The 26,029-nt window shown below is 47.6% G+C and overlaps 1 protein-coding gene across 1 annotated transcript in view; it reads right to left on the bottom strand.

Annotated features, from left to right (window-relative positions):
• LOC144504014 (unconventional myosin-X-like) overlaps nucleotides 1–26,029 on the bottom strand; it is a 219,264-nt gene that overhangs the window by 18,205 nt on the left and 175,030 nt on the right. Inside the window, 7 exon segments of the mRNA XM_078229165.1 lie at nucleotides 5,063–5,503; nucleotides 6,870–6,907; nucleotides 6,910–6,989; nucleotides 8,837–8,973; nucleotides 10,618–10,825; nucleotides 13,441–13,738; nucleotides 17,039–17,162. Coding sequence (XP_078085291.1) covers nucleotides 5,063–5,503; nucleotides 6,870–6,907; nucleotides 6,910–6,989; nucleotides 8,837–8,973; nucleotides 10,618–10,825; nucleotides 13,441–13,738; nucleotides 17,039–17,162 — 1,326 coding nt within the window.

Here is a 26,029-nt window from a genome sequence, read left to right as displayed (position 1 = left end):
ACGGGGTACAGAGTATAAAAGCTGGAGTCTGATGATGCAGCTGTATAGAACGCTGGTTAGGCCACATTAGGAGTACTGCGTCCAGTTCTGGTCACCACACTACCAGAAGGACGTGGAGGCATTAGAGAGAGTGCAGAGAAGGTTTACCAGGATGTTGCCTGGTATGGAGAGTCTTAGCTGTGAGGAGAGATTGGGTAAAGAACATAAGAACATAAGATAAGAAATAGGAGCAGGAGTAGGCCATCTGGCCCTTCGAGCCTGCCCCGCCATTCAACAAGATCATGGCTGATCTGAAGCGAATCAGTTCCACTTACCCGCCTGCTCCCCATATCCCCTAATTCCCTTATCGATCAGAAAACTATCTACCCGTGATTTAAACATATTCAACGAGGAAGCCTCCACCACTTCAATGGGCAGAGAATTCCAGAGATTCACTACCCTCTGAGAGAAGAAGTTCCCCCTCAACTCTGTTCTGAACCGGGCCCCCTTATTTTGAGGCTGTGCCCTCTAGTTCTGGTTTCCCTTCTAAGTGGAAAGAATCTCTCCACCTCTACCCTATCCAGCCCCTTCATTATCTTATATGTCTCTATAAGATCACCCCTCATCCTTCTAAACTCCAACGAGTACAGACCCAATCTGTTTAATCTCTCCTCATAAGCTACACCCCTCATCTCCGGTATCAACCTGGTGAACCTTCTCTGCACTCCCTCCAAGGCCAATATATCCTTTCGCAAATAAGGGGACCAAAACTGCACACAGTACTCCAGTTGCGGCCTCACCAGTGCCTTGTACAGTTGCAGCAAGACCTCCCTGCTTTTATATTCTATCCCCCTCGCGATAAAGGCCAACATTCCATTCGCCTTCTTGATCACCTGCTGCACCTGCAGACTGAGTTTTTGCGAATCGTGCACAGGGACCCCCAGGTCCCTCTGCACAGTCGCACAATGTAATTTTTCTCCATTTAAATAATATTCCAATTTACTATTATTTCTTCCAAAGTGGATAACCTCACATTTGCTAACGTTATATTCCATCTGCCAGATCCTCGCCCACTCGCTCAGCCTATCCAAATCTCTCTGCAGACTTTCCGCGTCCTCCACGCAATTCGCTTTCCCACTCACCTTCGTGTCATCAGCAAACTTGAATACCCTACATTCAGTCCCCTCCTCCAGATCATCTATGTAAATGGTAAACAATTGAGGCCCCAGCACCGATCCCTGCGGCACGCCACTGGTCACCAACTGCCAACCAGAAAAGCACCCATTTATCCCAACTCTCTGCTTCCTGTTAGATAGCCAATCCCCAATCCACGCCAACACCTTACCCCTAACTCCGTGTACCCCAATCTTCTGCAGCAACCTTTTGTGAGGCACCTTATCGAACGCCTTCTGGAAATCTAAAAACACCACATCCACCGGTTCCCCTCTGTCAACCGCACTAGTGACATCTTCATAAAAGTCCAGTAGATTCGTCAAACACGACTTTCCCTTCATGAATCCATGCTGCGTCTGCTTGATCGAACCATTCTTATTCAGGTGCTCTGTTATTTCCTCTTTAATAATGGACTCTAGCATCTTCCCAACTATGGACGTTAAGCTAACCGGCCTGTAGTTACCCGCCTTTTGTCTACTTCCCTTTTTAAACAACTGGGCTTGTTCTCCCTGGAAAGACGGAGAATGAGGGGAGATCTAATAGAGGTGTACAAGATTATGAAGGAGATAGATAGGGTGAACGGTGGGAAGCTTTTTCCCAGATCAGAGGTGACGATCACGAAGGGTCACGGGCTCAAGGTGAGAGGGGCGAAGTATAACTCAGATATTAGAGGGATGTTTTTTAAACAGAGGGTGGTGGAGGTCTGGAATGCGCTGCCAAGTAGGGTGGTGGAGGCAGACACGCTGATATTGTTTAAGACTTACCTGGATAGTCACATGAGCAGCCTGGGAATGGAGGGATACAAACGATTGGTCTAGTTGGACCAAGGAGCGGCACAGGCTTGGAGGGCCGAAGGGCCTGTTTCCTGTGCTGTACTGTTCTTTGTTCTCTCCCCAACGCCCTACCATTAAATGAGTAAGTCCTGCCCTGGTTCAATCTACCAAAATGCATCACCTCGCATTTATCTAAATTAATCTCCATCTGCCATTCGTCAGCCCACTGGCCCAATTGATCAAGATCCTGTTGCAGTCGGAGATAACTTTCTTCACTGTCAACTATGCCACCAATCTTGGTGTCATCTGCAAACTTACTAACCATGCCCCCTATATTCTCATCCAAATTATTAATATGAATGACAAATAACAGTGGGCCCAGCACTGATCCCTGAGGCACACCGCTGGTCACAGGCCTCCAGTTTGAAAAACAACTCTCTACAACCTCCCTCTGGCTTCTGGCAAGAAGCCAATTTTGTATCCATTTAGATACCTCACCCTGGATCCCGTGAGATTTAACTTTATGCAACAACCTACCATGCGGTACCTTGTCAAAGGCCTTGCTAAAGTCCATGTAGACAACATCAACTGCACTGCCCTCATCTACCTTCTTGGTTACCCCTTCAAAAAACTCAATTAAATTTGTGAGACACGATTTTCCACTCACAAAGCCATGCTGACTGTCCCTAATCAGTCCTTGCGTCTCTAAATGCCTGTAGATCCTGTCTCTCAAAATACCTTCCAACAACTTCCCACCACAGATGTGAGGCTCACTGGCCTGTAGTTCCCAGGCTTTTCCCTGCAGCCCTTTTTAAACAAAGGCACAACATTTGCCACCCTCCAATCTTCAGGCACCTCACCCGTGACTATCGATGATTCAAATATCTCGGCTAGGGGACCCGCAATTTCCTCCCACAACGCCCTGGGATATACTTCATCAGAAATATTGTATCAGAGAGGCAGAGAAAGAGGTTGCAGTTACTTTTTGAAAGCCCTGCCTTCTCAACCTTTCCCCTCGCCTGAGGTATGGTGACCCTCAGGTTAAATCCTATTTACCATTTATATAGATGATCTGGAGGAGGGGACGGAGTGTAGGGTAACGAAGTTTGCAGACGACACAAAGATAAGTGGAAAAGTGAATCGTGTGGAGGACGGAGAAGATCTGCAGAGAGATTTGGACAGGCTGAGTGAGTGGGCGAGGATATGGCAAATGGAGTATAACGTTGATAAATGCGAGGTTATACACTTTGGAGGAAATAATAACAAATGGGATTACTATCTCAATGGAAACAAATTAAAACATGCTACCGTGCAAAGGGACCTGGGGGTCCTTGTGCATGAGACGCAAAAGCCCAGTCTGCAGGTACAACAGGTGATCAAGAAGGCAAATGGGATGTTGGCCTATATCGCGAGGGGATAGAATATAAAAGCAGGGATGTCTTGATGCACCTGTTCAGGGCATTGGTGAGGCCGCAGCTGGAATACTGTGTGCAGTATTGGTCCCCTTATATGAGGAAGGATATATTGGCATTGGAGGGAGTGCAGAGAAGGTTCACCAGGTTGATACCGGAGATGAGGGGTTTGGATTATGAGGAGAGGCTGAGGAGATTGGGTTTGTACTCGTTGGAGTTTAGAAGGATGAGGGGTGATCTTATGGAGACTTATAAGATAATGCGGGGGCTGGATAGGGTGGAGGCGGAGAGATTCTTTCCACTTAGTAAGGAAGTTAAAACTAGAGGACACAGCCTCAAAATAAAGGGGGGTCGGTTTAAGACAGAGTTGAGGAGGAACTTCTTCTCCCAGAGGGTGGTGAATCTCTGGAATTCTCTGCCCACTGAGGTGGTGGAGGCTACCTCGCTGAATATGTTTAAAGCGCGGATGGATTCCTGATCGGTAAGGGAATTAAGGGTTATGGGGATCAGGCGGGTAAGTGGTACTGATCCACGTCAGATCAGCCATGATCTTATTGAATGGCGGGGCAGGCTCGAGGGGCTAGATGGCCTACTCCTGCTCCTATTTCTTATGTTCTTATGTTCTTATGTAAATCACCAGTCAGCTCTCACCCTGAAAGGGAATTGCGGATAGCGAAGAGCATTGTCGGGCAATACAGCAGGATATAGATAGGCTGGAAAATTGTGCGGAGAGGTGGCAGATGGAGTTTAATCCGGATGAATGCGAAGTGATGCATTTTGGGAGAAATAATGTAGGGAGGAGTTATACAATAAATGGTAGAGTCATCAGGAGTATAGAAACACAGAGGGACCTAGGTGTGCAAGTCCACAAATCCTTGAAGGTGGCAACACAGGTGGAGAAGGTGGTGAAGAAGGCATATGGTATGCTTGCCTTTATAGGACGGGGTATAGAGTATAAAAGCTGGAGTCTGATGATGCAGCTGTATAGAACGCTGGTTAGGCCACATTTGGAGTACTGCGTCCAGTTCTGGTCGCCGCACTACCAGAAGGACGTGGAGGCATTGGAGAGAGTGCAGAGAAGGTTTACCAGGATGTTGCCTGATATGGAGGGTCTTAGCTATGAGGAGAGATTGGGTAGACTGGGGTTGTTCTCCTTGGAAAGACGGAGAATGAGGGGAGATCTAATAGAGGTATACAAGATTATGAAGGGTATAGATAGGGTGAACAGTGGGAAGCTTTTCCCCAGGTCGGAGGTGACGATCACGAGGGGTCACGGGCTCAAGCTGAGAGGGGCGAAGTATAACTCAGACATCAGAGGGACGTTTTTTACACAGAGGGTGGTGGGGGCCTGGAATGCGCTGCCAAGTAGGGTGGTGGAGGCAGGCACGCTGACATCGTTTAAGACTTACCTGGATAGTCACATGAGCAGCCTGGGAATGGAGGGATACAAACGATTGGTCTAGTTGGACCAAGGAGCGGCACAGGCTTGGAGGGCTGAAGGGCCTGTTTCCTGTGCTGTACTGTTCTTTGTTCTTTGGAAGAGCAGCTGATGGTCATCTAGGACTGTGGCGACTTTACCTTAGTTGCTTGGAATAAATCCCGTAACATGTTGAAGGTGAGCTCAATGAAATACTGGGAAGTGATTCCTTTTGGAGCCAAAGGAAATTATGGAGTTAAGAGCAAAGGGGGGTAGATAATCCAGGGGATAAACCCAGTCCAACATACCTCAACATCAAAGAGAGTAGAACCATATCCTGGCCATTCCATGATAATAGCCATGTATCTCAGCATAGCTTGATGCTGCTTCATCCCACGAAGCCTCTTCCACTTGTCCATGATGCTCGTGCGAGTCGCTGACATCTCCTCTTTCAGCCACATCTCCAACATTTGTTCTTCTTCCATTTTCTGTTTCTTCACTGAGCCTGTTCGGAGGCTGAGGCGTAATGTCCCCTCCAGGAAACTTGACCTCCTCTTCTCTAGGGTCTGAGAGTTGAACTTTGTCGACTGGAAGATCTTGTTCCTCAGTTTGGAAACTGGATAAACTTCCTGAAGATTCAAGGAGAGCTTGTTGTAGTCTCCATAGACGTATTGGAGTCTCAAAGCCGCTAAAAGCTGCAGAGTATCTTCTGGAGCCGGGAAATGTCCACTGAGTAAACATTCATGGGCCTGGATAAAGACAAAGGCAAACTCCGGTAAGTCAGGACAACTCTGAGGTGGCACAATGGCACAGTGGTTAGCATTACTGCCTCACAGCACCAGGGACCCGGGTTCGATTCCCGGCTCGGGTCACTGTCTGTGTGGAGTTTGCACGTTCTCCCTGTGTCTGCGTGGGTTTCCTCCGGGTGCTCCGGTTTCCTCCCACAGTCTGACAGACGTGCTGGTTAGGGTGCATTGACCCGAACAGGCGCTGGACTGTGGCGACTAGGGGAATTTCACAATAACTTCATTGCAGTGTTAATGTAAGCCTACTTGTGACAATAATAAAATAAAATAATAATAATGATTGGCCAGAATCTCCACCTTAATACTGAGCGTGGGGAACCACCGGCGGTCAGTATCTTAACTCTAAGAATGAGCGACAAGAATCACCACCTTAATATGGACCTGCCAGGAGCTCCACCTTAATAAAGACCATCTACAGTCTCAACCTGAGCAATGATTGGGCAGGACCTGCACCTTAATGAGCAGCAATCGAAAGACTCAGGCTGAGCTGCACTCCATAGCGGCTAAACAGCATAATAACAGCACACCGAATACACTGTGAATGAAGGGGCATCAGTGATAAAGTCTGGCTTCATAGAATCATAGAACCCTACAGTGCAGAAAGAGCCATTCGGCCCATCGAGTCTGCACCGACCACAATCCCACCCAAGCCCTATCTCTGTAATCCCACATATTTACTCTGCTAATCGCTCCAACCTATACATCCCGGGACACTAAGGGGCAATTTAGCATGGCCAATTTACCTAACCTGCACATCTTTGGACTGTGGGAGGAAACCGGAGCACCCGGAGGAAACCCGGGAGGCTTCAGTAAGAGAGTCACAGAGGGTTCAGGGTCGGGGTGGGGGGAGACTGGGCAAGGGGGGGGGGGGGGGGGGGGGGGGAGACTGGGCGGGGGGGGGGGGGAGAGACTGGGCGGGGGGGGGGGGGGGGGGGAGACTGGGCGGGGGGGGGGGAGACTGGGCGGGGGGGAGACTGGGCAGCGGGGGAGACTGGACGGGGGGGAGACTGGCCGGGGGGAAGGGGGAGAGTCTGGACGGGGTCACGGGTCCAGGGGCTGGAGTTGAGATTTGATTCACAATCAATGGGATAAGGTGGGGTTGAGATGTTTCTCATGGGTCGGTGCGACTCGATGGGCCAAAGGGCCTCTTCTCTGTTTGATTCTAATAAATGAACCCTGTTGAATCCTCGATAACAAATCCATCAGTGGCTGCTCACTAACCCATTAACCAGCTCATTAAGCAGCTGATATTAGAGGCAGTTTGTATTCTCAGTTTCCATTTGTTATTGAGCGAGCGCTGAGTTCACACCTGTTCGAACATGAATGCGAATTCCACTCCTTCTTCGCTACGTTCTCCACGTCCAGGAAGCAGTAGAGTTTGAAGTAAAGGCCCCAAACCCGGTCCACACTCTCTGCACTCATCACCATCCTACAGAGCACAGCACACATTAACAGGAAACTCACCTCACCCACCCACCCACCCCCCCTTTACCTTTCCCTCACACCTGCCCCCACCCCCTCACCCCCACCCCCACTCACTCTCACTCCCACTCCCACCTCACCAATCATACACGCCTCTACCCTTCCCATCCCCAACCTCTGTGTGAGGGAGAAAATTGCGGGTCCCCTAGCAGAGATATTTGAATCATCAACAGTCACAGGTGAGGTGCCTGAAGATTGGAGGGTGTAAAATGTTGTGCCTTTGTTTAAGAAGGGCTGCAGGGAGAAGCCTGAAATTACAGGCCGGTGAGCCTCACATCTGTAGTGGGTAAGTTGTTAAAAGGTATTTTGAGAGAGAGGATCTACAGGCATTTAGAGATGCAAGGACTGACTAGGGTCAGTCAGCATGGCTTTGTGAGTGGAAAATCATATCTCACAAATTTGATTGGGTTTTTTGAAGGGGTAACCAAGAAGGTAGATGAGGGCAGTGCAGTTGATGTTGTCTACATGGACTTTAGCAAGGTCTTCAACAAGGTACCACATAGTAGGCTGCTGCATAAAGTTAAATCTCACGGGATTCAGGATGAGGTAGCCAAATAGATACAAAATTGGCTTGATGACAGAAACCAGAGGGTGGTTGTAAAGGGTTGTTTTTCAAACTGGAGGCTTGTGACCAGCGGTGTGCCTCAGGGATCAGTGCCGGGTCCACTGTTATTTGTCATTTATATGAATGATTTGGATGAGAATATATGAGGCATGGTTAGTAGGTTTGTGGCATAGTGGACAGTGAAGAAGGTTATCTAGGATTGCAACGGGTTCTTGATCAATTGGGCCAGTGGGCTGATGAATGGCAGATAGAGTTTAATTTAAATAAATGCGAGGTGATGCATTTTGGTGGATCGAACCAGGGCAGGACTTACTCAGTTAATGGTAGGGGAGTGTTATAGAACAAAGAGATCTAGGGGTGCAGGATCATAGCTCCTTGAAAGTGGAGTCACAGGTGGACAGAGTGGTGAAGAAGGCATTCAGCATGCTTGGCTTCATTGGTCAGAACATTGAATACAGGAGTTGGGACATCTTGTTGAAGTTGTACAAGACATTGGTAAGGCCACACTTGGAATATTGTGTACAGTTCTGGTCACCCTATTATAGAAAGGATATTATTAAACTAGAAAGAGTGCAGAAAAGATTTACTAGAATGTTACTGGGACTTGAGTTATAAGGAGAGGCTGAATAGACTGGGACTTTTTTCTCTGGAGCGTAGGAGGCTGAGGGGGTGATCTTATAGAGGTCTATAAAATAATGAGGGGCATAGATCAGCTAGATTGTCAATATGTTTTCCCAAAGGTAGGGGAGTCTAAAACTAAAGGGCATGGGTTTAAGGTGAGAGGGGAGAGATAGAAAAGTGTCCAGAGGGGCAATTGTTTCTCACAGAGGGTGGTGAGTGTCTGGAACAAGCTGCCAGAGGTAGTAGTAGAGGCGGGTACAATTTTGTCTTTTAAAAAGCATTTAGATAGTTACATGGGTACGATGGGTATAGAGGGATATGGGCCAAATGCGGGCAATTGGGATTAGCTTAGGGGTTTAAAGAAAAGGGTGGCATGGACAAATTGGGCCGAGGGGCCTGTTTCCATGCTGTAAACCTCTATGACTCTCTCCCACTACCCCCTCCACTTGTCTGCCACCCAATATACCATCCCACCTAACTCCCCAACATCCCTGGTGGCACAGTGCCCTTTCTCTCTCTCATCCTCCTCCCGCCCCCCGCAGCTTGCTGTTTATGGATTTGAAATCCTATTTCCTGAATCTCAGGTTTCTCAAGTGAAACATCCTCACCTCTCAAACTTTGCCAGAATGTCTGCAACAATGACCCGACTCTCAATTGCCCGGTCTCCACACTCACTGTGTTCAAACAGAGCAAACAGATTGAGACTGTCCTCCATGGCCAGGCCCCGGATCAGCTTTTCCACAACCTGCCCACCGACACAGAGAAAGAAGCAGCCCTTAGAAATATCCATCACTCTGCCCCGAGAGGGGTATCCGAGTAACCCTCTGCCCCGAGAGGGGTATCCGAGTAACACTCTGCCCCGAGAGGGGTATCCGAGTAACACTCTGCCCCGAGAGGGGTATCCGAGTAACCCTCTGCCCCGAGAGGGGTATCCGAGTAACACTCTGCCCCGAGACAGAGAAGGTTCACTGGGATGATCCCCGGTTTGGAGGGATTGTCGAATGAGGAAAGGTTAAACAGGCTGGGACTCCACTCATTGGAATTTAGCAGAATGAGAGGTGATCTCATTGAAACATATTGGATTCTGAAGGGATTTGACAGGGTAAATGCTGAGAGGATGTTTCCCCTCATGGGAGAGGCTGTGACCAGAGGCACAGTCTGAGAATAAAGGGGCGCCAGTTTAAGACTGAGATGAGGAGGAATTTCATCTCTCGGTGAGTATCAAAGAGTAACACTCGCCCCGAGAGGGGAGTCAGAGGGAAACACTCGCCCCGAGAGGGGAGTCAGAGGGAAACACTCGCCCCGAGAGGGGAGTCAGAGGGAAACATTCGCCCCGAGAGGGGAGTCAGAGGGAAAGACTCGCCCCGAGAGGGGAGTCAGAGGGAAAGACTCGCCCCGAGAGGGGAGTCAGAGGGAAAGACTCGCCCCGAGAGGGGAGTCAGAGGGAAAGACTCGCCCCGAGAGGGGAGTCAGAGGGAAAGACTCGCCCCGAGAGGGGAGTCAGAGGGAAACACTCGCCCCGAGAGGGGAGTCAGAGGGAAACACTCGCCCCGAGAGGGGAGTCAGAGGGAAACACTCGCCCCGAGAGGGGAGTCAGAGGGAAACACTCGCCCCGAGAGGGGAGTCAGAGGGAAACACTCGCCCCGAGAGGGGAGTCAGAGGGAAACACTCGCCCCGAGAGGGGAGTCAGAGGGAAACACTCGCCCCGAGAGGGGAGTCAGAGGGAAACACTCGCCCCGAGAGGGGAGTCAGAGGGAAACATTCGCCCCGAGAGGGGAGTCAGAGGGAAAGACTCGCCCCGAGAGGGGAGTCAGAGGGAAACACTCGCCCCGAGAGGGGAGTCAGAGGGAAACACTCGCCCCGAGACGGGAGTCAGAGGGAAATACTCGCCCCGAGAGGGGAGTCAGAGGGAAACACTCGGCCTGAGAGGGGAGTCAGAGGGAAACACTCGCCCCGAGAGGGGAGTCAGAGGGAAACACTCGGCCTGAGAAGGGAGTCAGAGGGAAACACTCGCCCCGAGAGGGGAGTCAGAGGGAAACACTCGCCCCGAGAGGGGAGTCAGAGGGAAACACTTGCCCCGAGAGGGGAGTCAGAGGGAAACACTCACCCCGAGAGGGGAGTCAGAGGGAAACACTCGCCCCGAGAGGGGAGTCAGAGGGAAACACTCGGCCTGAGAGGGGAGTCAGAGGGAAACACTCGCCCCGAGAGGGGAGTCAGAGGGAAACACTCGCCCCGAGCGGACAGTGATTGGTTTCAGCGCAAAGAGAACAAACTTCATCCTTATTCAGCGAAATTCTCTGGTGATTGAGGTAAAGTGGCAGAGGGAAGCAACACTGTGCCACTGGTTACTGCTTGCTGCTATTGGGTAATGAGTTGATGGTTGCCTCACCTCTCCTGCTGTAGTGTGGGAGTTAATGGTGATTTTACACGACCCTCCTCCGTGACAATAAACAGTGGTCACCATCTCCTCCTGGCCAATCAAAGCCTGGATCTCCTCCTGCGACGGAACAAACTCTCTTCCTTTGGTTTTCTTTAGGGATTCCAGAATGAAGTGAGCGTATTTCTCTAACTCCGTTCCAGGAAACTGCTCCTTAACCCTGTGGGAAAACACAGCAGAACCTGATCAGTAAGAGGCACGGGGAAACAGGCAACTACCCCAGACTGAGATGGGGAGTGAGTGAGACAGGGAGCGAGTGAGAGACAGCGAGTGAGACAGACAGCGAGTGAGATGGAGACTGGGAATGAGACGGGGAGTGAGTGAGACAGGGAGAGTGAGCACTGAATTAGGTTCACATTGTAAGTTCTGTGAAGTCTTTTCCAGGTTTAGTTTATATTAAACAAGCTCTGACATAGTACTAACCTTCAAGTAAGTTAAGTTAGCTTGTTAGATAGAGGACTGCCGGAGTGGCACCAATCTTGCCAATTATCTGAAAGCAGTTGCTTCAAATGCTGTTGATTACTGTTGTAGGACTAGCTCCTGGCTCATCAGATTGTCTATAAAAAAGACCAGCTTTTTAAACTGTCTGATCAGTAATGGAAATGTGAGGAGATCAGTGACTCTGAGCGAGAGAGAATTCGAGTGAATAGCGAGTAAGATTCATGTGGTAATATGGTGCAGGGAGGAAAGATACAGCGGGTATTTCAGTTTAGTTTAGTTATTACATTAACACTGCAATGAGGTTACTGTGAAAATCCCCGAGTTGCCACACTCTAGCATCTGTTCGGGTAGACTGAGGGAGAATTTAGCATGGCCAATGCACCTAACCAGCATTAAGCCTAACCCTAAGTTTATTAAATGAGAAATTATGTTCACTAAATAACCAAAGTAACAATGACAGGATGGCACGATGGCACAGTGGTTAGCAGCACTACCTCACAGCACCAGGGACCCGGGTCCAATTCCAGCCTCGGGCCACCACCTGTGTGGAGTTTGCACATACTGCTCATGTCTGCGTGGGTTTCCTCCGGGTGCTCCGGTTTCCTCCCACAGTCCAAAGATATGCGGGTTAGGTTGATTGGCTGTACTCAATTGCCCCTTAGTGTCAGGGGGATTAGCAGGGAAATAGGTGGGGTCACGGGGATAGGGACTGGGTGGCAATGCAGGGTCAATGGGCTGAATGGCCTCTTTCTGCACTGTAGGGATTCTGTGTTCTATGAAAGTGATGGAGCTGTGGGCTGCCACGTCTCTGGTTCCTGGTTGACTTCATCCTAGGGTCTTTAGTGAGGTGGATAATGAAGCAGTCGAGGCTTTGGTGTCGATTTTCCAAAATTTGCTCGTTTGTGGAAAGGTTCCATCAGTCAGGAAAGTAGCAAATATAACCCTTTGATTCAAGAAGGGAGGGAGACAAGTAACTATCAGCCAGTTAGCTTGATATGGGGAAGGTGTTAGAATTTATCATTAGTTTAAACTGGACACTTGGAAAAACTCAAGATAATCAGGACAAGACGGTATGGTTTAGTGAAAGGGAAATGATGTTTAACCAATCGGAGTTCTTTGATTGAGTAAGATGCACTTAGATAGAGGGGAGGCTGGACTTGGATTTCTGGAAGGCATTTGATAAGGTGCCACATCAAAGGTTATTGTGGAATATTAAAGCTCATGGAGAGGGGGTAACATGTTAACATGGAGAGAATATCGACTGGTGGCAGAAAACAGAGTGAGCATCAATGGGTCTTTTTCTGATTGGTAGGATGTGAGGAGTGGGGTCCCGCAGGGGTCTGTGATGTGACCTCAACTTTATACCATTTATATCCGTGTCGAGGGGGTGAAGGAATGGGAGCCAAACTTTCAGATGACACAAAGATAAGAAAGTATGTTGTGAAGTGGACATAAGGAAGTCACAGGCAGACGTAGATTGGTTGAGTGAGTGGAACAAAAGCTGGCAGATGGAATATAATGCAGGAAAATGTGAAATTGTTCACTTTGGCAGGAGGAATAAAAATATTACTTAAATGGAGAACAGCTGCAGAATTCCACAGTGCAGAGGGATCTGGGTGTTCTAATGCATAAGTCACAAAAAGTTGGCATGCTAGCACAGCAAGTCATTACAAAGCTTAATTCAATGCTATCCTTTATTATGAGAAGAATTGATCATTAAAAGTAAGGATGTTATGTTTCACTTATCCAGGGCATTCCCCTGGGGTTTGGAAGAGTGAGGGGCAACTTGATTGAAGTTTATAAGATTATGAACAGTCTTATCAAGATGGATGTGGAAAGGATGCTTCCTCTTGTGGGTGAGTCCAGAAGTAAGGGGCACTGTTTGAAACATAGGGGTCGCCCTTTTTGGACAGAGAAATACTTTGTCTGAGGGATCTCTGCCTTAGAATGTGGGGGGGGGGGGGGGGGGGGAGGGGTTGTTGGTGGTGGTCACTGAATATTTTTAAAGTGGAGGTGGATAGATTCTTGTAAGGAAAAGGAATCAAAGATTATTGGAGTGGATGGGAATGTGGAATTAATCCTCTGACAAATCAGCCATGATCTAATTGAATGGTGGAGCAGGCTCGAGGGGCCGAATGGCCTCCTCCGGCTCCTATTTTGTGTGTTCCTTTGACTCAGATTCTGAATGCACAGATACCCAGACAGAAAACAGCCGAGGCAATTCCAGGCACCAAAACATATCCGCCCAGAGGTCACACCACGCGGGGGCTGAGGGGTGGAGGCAGGTGGGGGACTGAGGGTGGGGGCATGCGATTGGCCAGCTATTACTCAAACCTCTTGAGGTGGAACTTGAGGTAGCGAAGAATGGTGCGGCTGGGGAGGAAGGTGCAGCTCATGCAGCTGAGCAGCCGGAAGTGGTGCAGATTCCCTGTGCTCTTTGGGTGAGGCATGTAGTTAGTTTGTTTAATCAACTGGCAGTAAATCTCATCCCGCAGGGATTTCAGATCCTGGCAAGTTTGAAGAATTCCCTGAATGATGGGAATGGGATCAGAAATGGCCTCCAGTTCCTGCAGTGAATTGAAGATCCGGACAGCCTCATCCTGCAGACTCGTGTATCCTTTTTCCTTTTGCACTGGAACCGAGGGAGACAGAAAGACAAAGATTAATCTGCTGTCTACACCACAGTCCCTGACTGAACTCTCTTTGGAACTCCATTCCTCGAATCTATCCTTCCCTCTGAGGACTCTGCCTCAGTCTAAGCGATAACCCATCCCTTAGCCCATCCTCAGGTCATCTTCCTTCTGGTGTGAACTTGGCTGGGTATTCAACTGGGTGAGCATAACACGCAAGCCCATCGGCTCACATTCAGCAGCTGAGTGTCCAACTGGAGGAGTGGATAAAAAGTTGCTGTCAATTTTCCTATCCCTAAGTCTGATTTATAGCAGCTTTACTGACCCCGACTTCCCCCACGCCCCTGAACCCTGAGGGAGAAGGGGTGACATTGGACCAATGAATGGCAGATGGAGTTTAATTTAGATTAATGTGAGGTGATGCATTTTAGTGGATCAAACCGGGGCAGGACTTACTCAGTTAATGGTACGGCATTGGGGAGAGTTACAGAACAAAGAGATCTAGGGGTACATGTTCATAGCTCCTTGAAAGTGGAGTCACAGGTGGACAGAGTGGTGAAGAAGGCATTCAGCATGCTTGGTTTCATTGGTCAGAACATTGAATACAAGAGTTGGGACGTCTTGTTGAAGTTGTACATGACATTGGTAAGGCCACACTTGGAATACTGTGTGCAATTCTGGTCACCCTATTATAGAAAGGGTATTATTGAACTAGAAAGAGTGCAGAAAAGATTTACTAGGATGCTATCGGAACTTGATGAATTGAGTTATAAGGAGAGGTTGGATAGACTGCACTTTTTTCCCTGGAGCGTAGGAGACTTAGGAATGATCTTATAGAGATCTAATAAAATAATGAGGGGCATAGATAAAATTGCAGCATGCTGCTGTGCAGAGGGACCTGGGTGTCCTTGTGCAGGAATCTCAAGGAGTTGGTTTGCAGGTGCAGCAGGTGATTAAGAAGGCAAATGGAATTTTGTCCTTTATTGCGAGAGGGATGGAGCTTAAAAACAGTGAGGTTATGTTGCAGTTGTATAAGGTGCTGGTGAGGCCACACCTGGAGTACTGTGTACAGTTTGGTCTCCTTACTTGAGAAAGGATATACTGGCACTGGAAGGGGTGCAGAGGAGATTCACTAGGTTGATTCCGGAGTTGAGAGGGTTGGTTTATGAGTAGAGACTGAGTAGACTGGGGCTATACTCATTGGAATTCAGAAGAATGAGGGGAGATCTTATAGAAACATATAAGATTATGAAGGGAACAGATAAGATAGAAGCAGGGAAGTTGTTTCCACTGGCGGGTGAAACTAGAACGAGGGGGCATGGCCTCAAAATAAGGGGAAGCAGATTTAGGACTGAGTTGAGGAGGAACCTCTTCACACAAAGGGTTGTGAATCTGTGGAATTCCCTGCCCAGTGAAGCAGTTGAGGCTACCTTATTGAATGTTTTTAAGGCAAGGATAGATAAATTTTGAACAATAAAGGAATTAAGGGTTATGGTGAGCGGGCGGGTAAGTGGAGCTGAGTCCATGAAAAGATCAGCCATGATCTTATTGAATGGCGGAGCAGGCTCGAGGGGCCAGATGGCCGACTCCTGCTCCTAGTTCTTATGTTCTTATCAGCTAGATAGTCAATATCTTTTCCCAAAGGTAGGGGAATTTAAAACTAGAGAGCATAGGTTTCAGGTGAGAGGGGAAAGATACAAAAGGGTCCAGAGGGGTAATTGTTTTACACAGAGGGTGGTTGGTGAGTGTCCGGAACAAGCTGCCAGAGGTAATAGTAGAGGCGGGTACAATTTTGTCTTTTTAAAAGCTTTTAGACAGTTACATGGGTAAGATGGGTATGGAAGGATATGGGCCAAACACGGGCAATTGGGATTAGCTTAGTTGTAAAAAGTGGGCGGCATGGGCAAGTTGGACCATAATACCTGTTTCCATGCTGTAAACCTCTATAACAGCAGAAGAAAGGAAGGAGGAGAGGAGAAAGTGGAAAAGTGAATCATGAGGAGGGCGCAGAAGGTCTGCAGAGAGATTTGGACAGGCTGAGTGAGTGGGCGAGGATCTGGCAGATGGAGTATTACGTTAACAAATGTGAGGTTATTCAAATTGGAAGAAATAATAGCAAATTGGATTATTATCTAAATGGAAAGAAATTACAACATGCTACTGTGCAGAGGGACCTGGGGGTCCTTGTGCATGAGACGCAAAAACCCAGTCTGCAGGTGCAACAGGTGATCAAGAAGGCAAATGGGATGTTGGCCTATATCGCAAGGGGGATAGAATATAAAAGCAGAGATGTCTTGCTGCATCTGTACAGGGCACTGGTGAGGCCGCAGCTGGAATACTGTGTGCAGTATTGGTCCCCTTATTTGCGGAAGGATATATTGGCCTTGGAGGGAGTGCAGAGAAGGTTCACCAGGTTGATACCAGAGATGAGGGGTGTTGATTATGAGGAGAGACTGAGCAGATTGGGTTTGTACTCGTTGGAATTTAGAAGGCTGAGGAGGGATCTTATAGAGACCTATAAGGTAATGAAGGGGCTGGATAGGGTAGAGGTGGAGAGATTCTTTCCACTTAGAAAGGAAACTAGAACTAGCGGGCACAGCCTCAAAATAAAGGGGGGTCAGTTTAGGACGGAGTTGAGGAGGAACTTCTTCTCTCAGAGGGTGGTGAATCTCTGGAATTCTCTGCCCACTGAAGTGGTGGAGGCTACCTCGTTGAATATGTTTAAATCACGGATAGATGGATTCCTGATCGGTAAGGGAATTAGGGGTTATAGGGATCAGGCGGGTAAGTGGAACTGATCCACTTCAGATCAGTCATGATCTTATTGAATGGCGGGGCAGGCTCGAGGGGCTAGATGGCCTAGAACAAAGAACAATACAGCACAGGAACAGGCCCTTCGGCCCTCCAAGCCCACGCCGCTCCCTGGTCCCAACTAGACCATTCTTTTGTATCCCTCCATTCCTACTCCTGCTCCTATTTCTTATGTTCTTATGAAACAGTTTGGGAAAAGGATGAGTGGAGAGTTTTGGGGGGAGGGGAGAGGAGGCGGAATGGAGAGGTTAGGAAGGGGGAAGTGAAATGGAGAGGTAGGGAGAGGAGGAGGAGGAATGGATAAATATTTGAAAAGGAGAAATGGGCAGGGCCATGGGGAAAGAGCAAGAGGAGTGCAACTAATTGGGCAACTTTCAAAGAGCTAGCATAGGCAGGATGGACTGAGTGGCCTCCTGTTTTTACAGATATTCTCCATTATCACAGTTGCTGTCCTCTGCAGGAGTTTGAAGAGATGTGTGGTTGGAACTCACAATTCAGATTAATATCCCCATATAGCAAAGGCAGGAGTGGAGAGTGCAGGGGGTGCTGGGTATAACGTAGGATTGGGTTCCTTCTGTATGTCTGATCCACAATCTCTGAATTCATGCTGTTCTCCTGAAAGATAAAATCACATTTACTCTTGGGCAAAATAAATAACAGATGGGTAGTGTGAAATATTCCAGACCTCCCCAAACTGTATTCCAACCTGCCACACACACTGAGAGAACGGTACAGACGCAGCATCCAGTGCCTGACCCTGAGACAGGTTCACACAGCGGGGAGATGATGGCATTGTGATATTACTGGAATAGTTAGTTATCCAGAGGCTCACACAGAATGTGTTCAAATTTCATCATGGAAACTGGTGTTAAACTGAAAGGTAGTTTCAGTAATGGTGACCATGAAACAATCACAGAAACATAGAAAGCAGGAAGAGGCCATTCAGCCCTTTGAACCTGCTCCCCCATTCATTATGATAATGGCTGCTCATTCAACTCACTATCCCCCATATCCTTCGATCTCCTTCGCCCCAGTGCGATATGTAATTGCTTCTTGAATACATTCAATGTTTTGGCATCAACTACTTCCTGTGATAATGAATTCCACAGGCTCACCACTCTTTGGGTGAAGAAATGTCTCCTCACCTCCGTCCTAAATGGTCTACCCTGAATCCTCAGACTGTGACCCCTGGTTCTGGACTCCCCCACCATCAGGAACATCCTCCCTGTCTAGTCCTGTTAGAATTTTGTAAGTCTCTCTGAGATTCCACCCACATTCTTTTGAACTCCAGCGAAAACAATCTTAACCTAGTCAATCTCTCCTCATACATCAGTCCCGCCATCCCCGGAATCAGCTTGGTAAACCTTCGCTGCACTCCCTCAAGAGCACGAACATCTTTCCTCAGAAAAGGAGACTAAAACTGCACACAATATTCCAAGTGTGGTCTCACCAAGACCCAGTATAATTGCAACAAGACACCCATGCTCCTGTACTCGAATCCTCCCATAATGAAGGCCAACACACCATTTGCCTGACTGGCATAAAAGCCCATCCGGTTCACTAATGTCCTTTCGGGAAGGAAATCTGCCGTCCGCATCTGGCCTGGCCTCCGTGCGACTGCAGACTCACTGCAATATGGTTGGCTCTCAACTGCCCTCTGAAATGTCAAAGCCACTCAGTTCAAGGACAATTAGGAATGGCCAACAAATGCTGGCCTTGCCAGTGATGCCCACATCTCATGAAATGTCTAATACGAGGGGGCATGCACTTCAGGTGAGAGGGGGAAGTCCAAAGGAGATGTCAGGGGCAGGTTAGTTACACAGAGAGTGGTAGGTGTCTGGAACACGCTGCCAGGGGTGGTGGTGCAGACAGATACAATAGGAGCGTTAAAGGGGCTTTTTGATAAGCACATGAATCTGCAAGGAATAGAGAGATATGGACCAAGAATAGGCAGAACATTGTGGGCTGAAGGGCCTGTTTGTGTGCTGTACTGTTCGACACAATCAAGGAAAAAAACACTTGAATGTGAAATATACACACACACAGTGAGAAACGGACACACACAGAGTGAGAAATAGACACACACACAGAGTGAGAAATGGACACACACACAGAGTGCGAAATGGACACGCAGAGTGAGAAATGGACACAGTGAGAAATGGACACACAGTGAGAAATGGACACACAGTGAGAAATGGACACACAGTGAGAAATGGACACACACACAGTGAGAAATGGACACGCAGAGTGAGAAATGGACACGCAGAGAGAGAAATGGACACACAGTGAGAAATGGACACACAGTGAGAAATGGACACACAGTGAGAAATGGACACACAGTGAGAAATGGACACAGTGAGAAATGGACACAGTGAGAAATGGACGCACACAGAGTGAGAAATGGACACACACAGAGTGAGAAATGGACACACACAGAGTGAGAAATGGACACACACAGAGTGAGAAATGGACACACACAGAGTGAGAAATGGACACACACAGAGTGAGAAATGGACACACACACAGTGAGAAATGGACACACACACAGTGAGAAATGGACACACACACAGTGAGAAATGGACACACACACAGTGAGAAATGGACACACACACAGTGAGAAATGGACACACACAGTGAGAAATGGACACACACAGTGAGAAATGGACACACACAGTGAGAAATGGACACACACACAGTGAGAAATGGACACACACACAGTGAGAAATGGACACACACACAGTGAGAAATGGACACACACACAGTGAGAAATGGACACACACACAGTGAGAAATGGACACACACACAGTGAGAAATGGACACACACACAGTGAGAAATGGACACACACACACAGTGAGAAATGGACACACACAGAGTGAGAAATGGACACACACAGTGAGAAACGGACACACACACAGAGTGAGAAATGGACACACAGTGAGAAATGGACACACACAGTGAGAAATGGACACACACAAACTGAGAAATGGACACACACAGACTGAGAAATGGACACACACAGACTGAGAAATGGACACACACAGAGTGAGAAATGGACACACACACAGAGTGAGAAATGGACACACACAAACTGAGAAATGGACACACACAGACTGAGAAATGGACACACACAGTGAGAAATGGACACACACAGACTGAGAAATGGACACACACAGACTGAGAAATGGACACACACAGAGTGAGAAATGGACACACACACAGAGTGAGAAATGGACACACACAAACTGAGAAATGGACACACACAGACTGTGAAATGGACACACACAGTGAGAAATGGACACACACAGTGAGAAATGGACACACACAGACTGAGAAATGGACACACACAGACTGAGAAATGGACACACACAGAGTGAGAAATGGACACACACACAGAGTGAGAAATGGACACACACAAACTGAGAAATGGACACACACAGACTGAGAAATGGACACACACAGACTGAGAAATGGACACACACAGACTGAGAAATGGACACACACACAGTGAGAAATGGACACACACAGACTGAGAAATGGACACACACAGACTGAGAAATGGACACACACAGAGTGAGAAATGGACACACACACAGAGTGAGAAATGGACACACACAAACTGAGAAATGGACACACACAGACTGTGAAATGGACACACACAGTGAGAAATGGATACACACAGACTGAGAAATGGACACACACAGTGAGAAATGGACACACACAGAGTGTGAAATGGACACACACAGAGTGAGAAATGGACACACACACAGAGTGAGAAATGGACACACACAAACTGAGAAATGGACACACACAGAGTGAGAAATGGACACACACAGACTGAGAAATGGACACACACAGACTGTGAAATGGACACACACAGACTGTGAAATGGACACACACAGAGTGAGAAATGGACACACACACAGAGTGAGAAATGGACACACACAGTGAGAAATGGACACACACAGAGTGTGAAATGGACACACACACAGTGAGAAATGGACACACACACAGTGAGAAATGGACACACACACAGTGAGAAATGGACACACACAGACTGAGAAATGGACACACACAGAGTGAGAAATGGACACACACACAGAGTGAGAAATGGACACACACAGTGAGAAATGGACACACACAAACTGAGAAATGGACACACACAGTGAGAAATGGACACACACAGTGAGAAATGGACACACACAAACTGAGAAATGGACACACACAGACTGTGAAATGGACACACACACAGAGTGAGAAATGGACACACACACAGTGAGAAATGGACACACACAAACTGAGAAATGGACACACACACAGTGAGAAATGGACACACACACAGAGTGAGAAATGGACACACACAAACTGAGAAATGGACACACACACAGTGAGAAATGGACACACACACAGAGTGAGAAATGGACACACACACAGAGTGAGAAATGGACACACACAAACTGAGAAATGGACACACACACAGTGAGAAATGGACACACACAGTGAGAAATGGACACACACAAACTGAGAAATGGACACACACAGTGAGAAATGGACACACACAAACTGAGAAATGGACACACACAGTGAGAAATGGACACACACAGACTGTGAAATGGACACACACAGAGTGAGAAATGGACACACACAGAGTGAGAAATGGACACACACAGAGTGAGAAATGGACACACACAGTGAGAAATGGACACACACAGAGTGAGAAATGGACACACACAGAGTGAGAAATGGACACACAGACTGAGAAATGGACACACACAGAGTGAGAAATGGACACACACAGTGAGAAATGGACACACACAAACTGAGAAATGGACACACACAGACTGAGAAATGGACACACACAGACTGAGAAATGGACACACACAGACTGAGAAATGGACACACACAGACTGTGAAATGGACACACACAGAGTGAGAAATGGACACACACACAGAGTGAGAAATGGACACACACACAGAGTGAGAAATGGACACACACACAGAGTGAGAAATGGACACACACACAGAGTGAGAAAAGGACACACACACTGAGAAATGGACACACACACAGTGAGAAATGGACACACACACAGTGACAAATGGACACACACAGTGAGAAATGGACAGACACACAGAGTGAGAAAGGGACACACACACAGAGTGAGAAATGGACACACACACACAGTGAGAAATGGACACACACACAGTGAGAAATGGACACACACAGTGAGAAATGGACAGACACACAGAGTGAGAAAGGGACACACACACAGTGAGAAATGGACACACACAGTGAGAAATGGACAGACACACAGAGTGAGAAAGGGACACACACACAGAGTGAGAAATGGACACACACACACAGTGAGAAATGGACACACACACACAGTGAGAAATGGACACACACACAGTGAGAAATGGACACACACTCAGTGAGAAATGGACAGACACACAGAGTGAGAAAGGGACACACACACAGAGTGAGAAATGGACACACACACAGTGAGAAATGGACACACACAGTGAGAAATGGACAGACACACAGAGTGAGAAAGGGACACACACACAGAGTGAGAAATGGACACACACACACAGTGAGAAATGGACACACACAGAGTGAGAAATGGACACACACAGTGAGAAATCGACACACACAGTGAGAAATGGACACACACAGAGTGAGAAATGGACACACACACAGTGAGAAATGGACACACACACAGTGAGAAATGGACACACACAGAGTGAGAAATGGACACACACACAGTGAGAAATGGACACACACACAGTGAGAAATGGACACACACACAGTGAGAAATGGACACACACACAGTGAGAAATGGACACACACACAGTGAGAAATGGACACACACACAGTGAGAAATGGACACACACAGAGTGAGAAATGGACACACACAGAGTGAGAAATGGACACACACACAGTGAGAAATGGACACACACACAGTGAGAAATGGACACACACACAGTGAGAAATGGACACACACACAGTGAGAAATGGACACACACACAGTGAGAAATGGACACACACAGTGAGAAATGGACACACACACAGTGAGAAATGGACACACACACAGTGAGAAATGGACACACACACAGTGAGAAATGGACACACACACAGTGAGAAATGGACACACACAGTGAGAAATGGACAGAGTGAGAAATGGACACACACACAGTGAGAAATGGACACACACACAGTGAGAAATGGACACACACAGAGTGAGAAATGGACACACACAGTGAGAAATGGACACACACACAGTGAGAAATGGACACACACACAGTGAGAAATGGACACACACACAGTGAGAAATGGACACACACAGAGTGAGAAATGGACACACACACAGTGAGAAATGGACACACACAGTGAGAAATGGACAGAGTGAGAAATGGACACACACACAGTGAGAAATGGACACACACAGAGTGAGAAATGGACACACACACAGTGAGAAATGGACACACACAGTGAGAAATGGACAGAGTGAGAAATGGACACACACACAGTGAAAAATGGACACACACACAGTGAGAAATGGACACACACAGAGTGAGAAATGGACACACACAGTGAGAAATGGACAGAGTGAGAAATGGACACACACATACAGTGAGAAATGGACACACAGTGAGAAATGGACACACACACAGTGAGAAATGGACACACACACAGTGAGAAATGGACACACACAGTGAGAAATGGACAGAGTGAGAAATGGACACACACATACAGTGAGAAATGGACACACAGTGAGAAATGGACAGACACACAGTGGGAAATGGACACACACACACAGTGAGAAATGGACACACACACAGTGAGAAATGGACACACACACAGTGAGAAATGGACACACACAGAGTGAGAAATGGACACACACAGAGTGAGAAATGGACACACACAGAGTGAGAAATGGACACACACAGAGTGAGAAATGGACACACACAGAGTGAGAAATGGACACGCACAGTGAGAAATGGACAGACACACAGTGAGAAATGGACAGACACACAGAGTGAGAAAGGGACACACACACAGAGTGAGAAATGGACACACACAGAGTGAGAAATGGACACACACAGTGAGAAATGGACACACACACAGTGAGAAATGGACACACACACAGTGAGAAATGGACACACACACTGAGAAATGGACACACACACAGTGAGAAATGGACACACACAGTGAGAAATGGACAGAGTGAGAAATGGACACACACACAGTGAGAAATGGACACACACACAGTGTGAAATGGACAGACACACAGAGTGAGAAATGGACACACACACAGTGAGAAATGGACACACACACAGTGAGAATTGGACACACACACAGTGAGAAATGGACACACACACTGAGAAATGGACACACACACAGTGAGAAATGGACAGAGTGAGAAATGGACACACACACAGTGAGAAATGGACACACAGTGAGAAATGGACACACAGTGGGAAATGGACACACAGTGGGAAATGGACACACACACACAGTGAGAAATGGACACACACACAGTGAGAAATGGACACACACACAGTGAGAAATGGACACACACACAGTGAGAAATGGACACACACACACTGAGAAATGGACACACAGTGAGAAATGGACAGAGTGAGAAATGGACACACACATACAGTGAGAAATGGACACACAGTGAGAAATGGACAGACACACAGTGGGAAATGGACACACACACACAGTGAGAAATGGACACACACAGTGAGAAATGGTCACACACACAGTGAGAAATGGACACACACACAGTGAGAAATGGACACACACACTGAGAAATGGACACACACACAGTGAGAAATGGACACACACACAGTGAGAAATGGACACACACACAGAGTGAGAAATGGACACACACACAGTGAGAAATGGACACACACACAGTGAGAAATGGACACAGAGTGAGAAATGGACACAGAGTGAGAAATGGACACACAGAGTGAGAAATGGACACACAGAGTGAGAAATGGACACACACAGTGAGAAATGGACACACACAGTGAGAAATGGACACACACAGTGAGAAATGGACACACACAGAGTGAGAAATGGACACACACAGAGTGAGAAATGGACACACACACACAGTGAGAAATGGACACACACAGTGAGAAATGGACACACACACAGTGAGAAATGGACACACACACAGTGAGAAATGGACACACACACAGTGAGAAATGGACACACAGAGTGAGAAATGGACACACACAGAGTGAGAAATGGACACACACAGTGAGAAATGGACACACACAGAGTGAGAAATGGACACACACAGAGTGAGAAATGGACACACACAGAGTGAGAAATGGACACACACACAGTGAGAAATGGCACACACACAGTGAGAAATGGACACACACACAGTGAGAAATGGACACACACACAGTGAGAAATGGACACACACACAGTGAGAAATGGACACACACACACAGTGAGAAATGGACACACACACAGTGAGAAATGGACACACACACAGCGGGAAATGGACACACACACAGAGTGAGAAATGAACACACACAGTGAGAAATGGACAGAGTGAGAAATGGACAGAGTGAGAAATGGACACACACACAGTGAGAAATGGACACACACAGAGTGAGAAATGGACACACACACAGTGAGAAATGGACACACACACAGTGAGAAATGGACAGAGTGAGAAATGGACGTAGTGAGAAATGGACAGAGTGAGAAATGGATGCATGCACACAGTGAGAAATGGACACACACAGTGAGAAATGGACACACAGAGTGAGAAATGGACACACACACAGTGAGCAATGGACACACACATGGTGAGAAATGGACACAGAGTGAGAAATGGACTCAAACAGAGTGAGAAATGGACACACAGTGAGAAATGGACACACACACAGTGGGAAATGGACACAGACACAGTGGGAAATGGACACACATACAGTGCGAAATGGACACACACACAGTAAGAAAAGGACAGAGTGAGACATGGACACACACAGAGTGAGAAATGGACACACACAGTGAGAAATGGACACACAGTGAGAAATGGACACACACAGTGAGAAATGGACACACACACAGTGAGAAATGGACACACACACAGTGAGAAATGGACACACAGAGTGAGAAATGGACACACACAGAGTGAGAAATGGACACACACACAGTGAGAAATGGACACACACAGAGTGAGAAATGGACACACACACAGTGAGAAATGGACACACACAGAGTGAGAAATGGACACACACACACACTGTAGTACAGTGGTTAGCACTGCTGCTTCACAGATCCAGGGACGTGGGTTCGATTCCCGGCTCGGGTCACTGTCTGTGTGGAGTTTGCACATTCTCCTCGTGTCTGCGTGGGTTTCTTCCGGGAGCTCCGGTTTCCTCCCGCAATCCAAAGATGTGCGGGTTAGGTTGATTGGCTGTGCTAAAATTGCCCCTTAGTGTCCTGGGA

The sequence above is a fragment of the Mustelus asterias genome, chromosome 14 (genome assembly GCF_964213995.1).
Source record: "Mustelus asterias chromosome 14, sMusAst1.hap1.1, whole genome shotgun sequence".
Lineage (NCBI taxonomy): Eukaryota > Metazoa > Chordata > Chondrichthyes > Carcharhiniformes > Triakidae > Mustelus > Mustelus asterias.
The sequence above is the reverse complement of the archived record's forward strand: the minus strand, read 5'-3'. Positions and strand labels throughout refer to the sequence as shown.